Source organism: Euleptes europaea, chromosome 13 (genome assembly GCF_029931775.1).
Source record: "Euleptes europaea isolate rEulEur1 chromosome 13, rEulEur1.hap1, whole genome shotgun sequence".
Taxonomy (NCBI): domain Eukaryota; kingdom Metazoa; phylum Chordata; class Lepidosauria; order Squamata; family Sphaerodactylidae; genus Euleptes; species Euleptes europaea.
Genome location: NC_079324.1, coordinates 65,305,332 through 65,310,544, shown reverse-complemented (window position 1 = coordinate 65,310,544; position 5,213 = coordinate 65,305,332). Strand labels below are relative to the sequence as shown.

General features: G+C 56.3%; 1 protein-coding gene across 1 annotated transcript; it reads left to right on the top strand.

Moving 5' to 3' along the window:
- The first annotated feature begins 218 nt into the window (after positions 1–218).
- HSCB (HscB mitochondrial iron-sulfur cluster cochaperone) lies at positions 219–4,945 on the top strand. Its single transcript, XM_056859127.1, has 6 exons — positions 219–457; positions 558–669; positions 816–905; positions 2,951–3,095; positions 4,042–4,089; positions 4,839–4,945. The coding sequence occupies exons 1-6, from the start codon at positions 219–221 to the stop codon at positions 4,928–4,930; spliced, it is 726 nt and encodes a 241-aa protein (XP_056715105.1). The 3' UTR covers positions 4,931–4,945.
- The last annotated feature ends 268 nt before the right edge of the window (positions 4,946–5,213 follow it).

Sequence of the window (5,213 nt, the reverse complement as noted above, 5' to 3'; positions counted from 1 at the left end):
GACGGGCAGCCCCGGCCAGCACACACCTTCCCTCCTTCCCTCCCTCTTCCTTCCCTCCTTCCCGCGCTTTCCGTCAAAGCCGCTCGCAAAGGGCGCCGGGAAGGGGGGGCGGGGCCGGCGCGGCGCCTGCTGGGAGCTGTAGTCCCAGAAAGGGGGTGCGTGCGTGCGTGCGTGAGTGCGTGGGGCGAGCCAGGCGAGAGGCCGTGTGGGGGGGGGGGATGTGGCGGCTGCAGCGGCGGGCGCTGGCGGTGCCGGTGTGGGCGGCGCTGCGGGCGGCCTCCCCCGGCGGCGTGGGCGGGGCGCGGGGCCGGGGCTCGTCGTCGTCGTCGTCGTGGTGCTGGCGGTGCGGCGGGGCCCTGGGCGGGGGCGGCGGCGCCTCCTGCTTCTGCCCGGCCTGCCGCGCCCTGCAGCCGCCGCCCCCCCTTCACGGCGCCGACCTCTTCCGCCTCATGGGATGGTGGGTGCGGCGGGGGGGGGCACCCACGGGGCGGGGGGCGGGGAGCCGGGGGGGTCTGGCATGGAGGCTGACCTCGCGGCCCCCCCCCTCTCCCCCTCCCCCCCCCTCCCCGCAGCGAGCGCTCCTTCCGGCTGGACGAGGCCCAGCTGCAGCGGCGGTTCCGGAGCCTCCAGCGCCGCCTCCACCCGGACCGCTTCGGCCAAAGCACCCAGGTCGGTGGGGGGGGGGGGTGGGATGGGATTGGGGGGGGGCTGAGACGGAGCCTCCCTTCCCCCCCTGCTAGCCGGGCGGAGGGGGGAGGGGCTGACCGCCCGACTGACCGCCCCCCCTCCCCCCCCCCATACGGCGCTGCCTGCAGGCGGAGCGGGACTTCTCGGAGCAGCACTCGGCGCTGGTGAACCGGGCCTACGGCACCCTCCGCCGCCCCCTCAGCCGCGGCCTCCACCTGGTGAGCGGGGTGGGGGGGGGAGGAGAAGGGCCCCAAGGGGAGGGGGGAGAACCCGGAGGCGACCCCCGCTGAGGTTTTGCCCGGTCAGATATGGTGGGAGGGAGGGAGGGAGCTCCCTCCTGCTGATTGGCTGCCCCCCATGCTCTTAATTTTGAGCACACCCCCTCCCTCCTGCATTGGGGGTGGGGGAGCTGCTTTCTGCTGCCCCCTTCCCGTTGGGCGCCTGCACATGGCTTGTCCGGTAGCCACGGTGATGGGGTGGAGGGTGCGGCCCACGCTTCACACGAAATGAAGGGCAGGAGAACGAGGCCAGCCGCACTGACCGATTGTGAGCAGCCTCAAGACTGTCAGACTGAAGGGGTTGCCAACTCCCTTGGTGCAGCAGGGCTCTTGTTTCTACGCACGCTGGATTGTCGGAGCACAGGGTCGCCAGGAGAGCCGCCCACGAATTGGGCACCTGCACTGGTTGAACAAGCATCTGGAGCAGCTCTTAACGGAGCAGCAGGGTGCACATCGGTCAGCTCTGGGGCTGCTGTCAGCTCAGCACAGTTGGTGGCACTGGGAATGCAGTCCTTCCTGGCCTCTCTTCCTGTTGGATGGCTACCTGTCCAAAGAGATACAAGGGTCCAAAGAGATACAAGACAGGAATCCTCCATTAGGCTCAGTGGCCCCTAGCGATTCTGCCTTCTCCCTGCAGCGTTGGTTCCCTGGTAGCAGCTCACAGCAAGGGGGGTGGGGTTCCACAGGCTCCTGTGAGCAGTGAGCCAACACCCATCCCTCGTAGGGAGTCGAGGTGCAACGGTGTCTGCCCCGGGGGCTGGGGATGCGCCCTGGGTGGGCTCAGGCTCATGTCAAGCGATGGGTGTCGTGGCTGTTTGCTCAGCAGGCGGACAGAGCGGACAATGTTCACCCCAGACTGCAGCTGTGCATTCCAGATCCCCCACCGGCAGGGGAGGGGAGGGCACAGGCAGTGTTACTGTGCTGGTAGCATAATGATGGAGGGCCATCGTTTCTGTCCGTCTCTCCACTGCCAGCTGCACCGTGTATGTCCTTTGCGCTACCGGGAGTGCTGGGAGTCACAGTTGTTGAGGCAGCACCCAGAGGGGGCAGGGTCGGCAGTTGCAGCGACCCCATGTTGAGGTAGCTGCCCCTTGCTGTGTGGGGCGTATCGTCCTCCCACAGACGTACCGCTTGGCCCTGGTGGAGCAACAACCCGCCCCCCCGCCTTGGCGCCTGTGACTTGAGGTGCTGTGCCTGTCGGGGATAGGCAAATGCAGCCAGGGTGCTAGCTGCCTGCTTTAGAGGCAGGTACTGCTTCTCTCTTCTTTGTCTCCAAAGAGCCCATAGCATAGGCTTCTGAAGGGAGCCCTAGGCCTCGTGCCCCGCTATCTGAGCTCTGTGTGTCTGGGTGGGGTTTATATAGTGGTTGGGTGACTGGCTGCATGTTTAGTCAGTGTTCTAAGTTTCACCACTGCTTGGAGGCAGGAAGGGACATGGGAGCTCTTGTATTCCCCCCCCCCCCCGCATTCTCCTTGTATGGGCTGTAGGGTTTTCACTGGCGTACTCTTATGGCAGTATCTGGCAAATATCAAGGACGGGGAGCGGCTTAGGAATCTGACTGAGTCCCCCTCTACACATGGCAACCCCCAGATACTGTCCGTGTCAATGCCAGCATAGCATTACATCGGTATGGTGAGACATTTGTAGCTGGCATGTCTTTGGGATGTGCTCGTATAATTAGGAGGTACACCTTGGTGCATGGCCTGGTCGTCATCTTGAGTCCTTTTGACACAGAGCTCACAACTGGTCCATAAGCCGATGGCCCGTCCAGCTGTTTTTAATTGGAAGATATGCTTTTGCAGATGTGGTAATTGGAGGCATAGACATCTGTGCCAGTTGACTGTGGCAGTTCCGTACACATTCCTTTACAGAGGTTTGTCCTCACAGTTAAATATCTTGTGCAGCGCTGGGGTGGGGGTTGTATTTGCAGGAAAACTGGCTTTAGGTGAGGAAGCTTTAAACAGAGTTGTATTCTTCATTGCCAGCTGGAGTTAAATGGGGTGGAGCTGGAGAAAGGAACAGACAGTGAGGCAGATCCTGAATTCCTCTCAGAAATCATGGAAATTAACGAGAAACTGACAGAAACGAACAATGAAGATACAAGAGAAGAGCTGGAAAACTACATTGCAGGTTTGGGATGGGATCGTGGCAGGAGAGGGTTGCCGCCCACAGACTGCAGAGGGGCCAGTCAGAGCTAGTTCTGCATTTGCCCATTTTGACCATTAGCCCCTGCAGAACAAAGATTGTTGTGTGCCGCCACTGGACGTGAACTGAAATTTCTAGAACCCTCGTTAACCTGTAAACATCAGGTTAGTTACACAATTGTGTGGGAATTCATGTGCGCCAGCCGTACTGAAACAGGAAACCACCAGTGTGGCCATTGAGTTCTGTGCCAACATCATGGGAAGACATGTAAAAAAAGTGGTTTCTGTGCTGGATTCTTAACGAGTGCTTAAAATGTGGGATGCGCTGCTGGAGGATGTCGTGACGGCCACAAGCATAGAAGGCTTTAGAAGGAGAGTGGACAGATTCGTGAAGGACAGAGTCTAACCGTGGCTGCTAGCCCTGGCGACTTAAGGGAACCTCCACATTCAGAAGCAGTTAAACTCTGAATCCCAGTGTCAGGAGGCAACATCAGGGAAAGGCCTTGACCTCTGAATCCTGTTGTTGGACCTCTGGAGGAAGTAGTTGGCCACTGAGTGAGACAGGATGCTGGCCTAGATGGACCCTCACAGGTCTGATGCAGCAGGGGTGGTCTTATAGGATGCCAGTGAAAAAGAATTCCAGGTGAGCTGATGGCAGTGTGTGCATGCTCACCTGCCACATCGTCAGATGATCAGAGAATGTTCTTATTTCTAAATAAATAAAGTGGGATGCTCTTTGTGAAAGACAGCTTCAACTTGTTAAAGCACAGCTGCTTCTTTAGTGTTCAAATCATCTGTTTCGCTCTCTTTCAACTTTCTTTAAAGCTCCCTACATTCTCCCCCCAAATATATTTTGCAGCATTGGTGAGGCTGAAGGTGTGTGGGGGTTTAAGCTTTTATCATCTGAACCCATCCCTGTCTTTCCTTTATAGCCAAGCAAGAGGAGCTGGCCAGAGTTGTGGGCCAAGCCTTTGACCAAGGTAGGTCTCTCCCACCTTTGCTCCATGTGTGGTTGCAGAGGGCCTGTTGCAGTGTGACCCTGTGCCATTCCAAGCAGCACTTGTCAGGGGTACTGTCACCTGCCATGTTGCATTCACAGGGCTTGTGGGACTTTGTGCTCACCAAAAAGCTAGTCTAGACTGCAAGAAGCAGTTTCCTAGAAACTCCATGAGATCCTCTTACTTGGGAATCTTAAATCTAACCGTTTGCAATTTTGCCTGTCTTTTTGTGCCTAACAGGACGCTTATTAGCTAGTCCTGTTAGACGCAGGGGTAAGGTTTTAGACATGCCTACTGGCAAGAGCCACCCAGTTCCCAGAAGTAATTGAATTGCTACATCGCAGCTGGTTGCTGTTTGGGTTAAATATTAATCTACCTCACCACTATTGTCATTTTTGGAGGCCCTACTGGGGTTAGACAGGTAGGGACCTGCAACCAGGCCTTCTCTGTCATGACACCAAAATTATGGAATTCCTCCTCAGGGAGGTTTGTCTGTCCCTCTCTCATCACCGTTTCCCCCAGTGGGTAGGCATTTCTTTGTCAATGCCTCGTTCCATTGATATGTATGTGTTTGTTTCGTTGAATTGTTTTTTATTGTTTTAATATGTATGCATTTTAAAATTTGTTTTAATGTTTTTACTACTTGCCATCTCGAGAACCATGAACTTGGTGGAAAGGCAACATAAATAAAAGCTCAGTATAACCCTGCTTTTTCTTTCTATGCATTGCAGATGATCTTCAGAAAGCAAAAAAAGCTCTGGCCAAAATGAAATATTTTGCCAACCTGGAAGAAAAGGTGAAAAGAACAAAGATCCCTTCCTGACATCACATTATTCATTGTGAAGAGTTTTTACCATTTTAATATTTCCCAGGTAACTGACAGCGCTAAACCCGTTGTGTGCAGCTCTGGGTTTTTCTGTTCCTCAGAAAATATAAAGAGGCCCTGCTGGATAGGACTGCAGGTTCAGCCTCCTTCCTCCCACCAGCTGCCTCCAAGCAAGGCAGTCCACAGTCACCCCTGACGGCTGAAAGGCCGGGCACGCTGTCTTGGAGCCTGGAGGTTCCAGGGGGACACTGTTGCTAATAGCCATTGACAGGCCAAGAAG

Coding starts and splice junctions, on each gene's coding strand:
- HSCB (XM_056859127.1), top strand. CDS start 219: ATGTGGCGGCTGCAGCGGCGGGCGCTGGCGGTGCCGGTGTGGGCGGCG. Junction 670..815: donor GCTTCGGCCAAAGCACCCAG/GTCGGTGGGGGG, acceptor CGCTGCCTGCAG/GCGGAGCGGGACTTCTCGGA. Junction 4,090..4,838: donor GGGCCAAGCCTTTGACCAAG/GTAGGTCTCTCC, acceptor TATGCATTGCAG/ATGATCTTCAGAAAGCAAAA.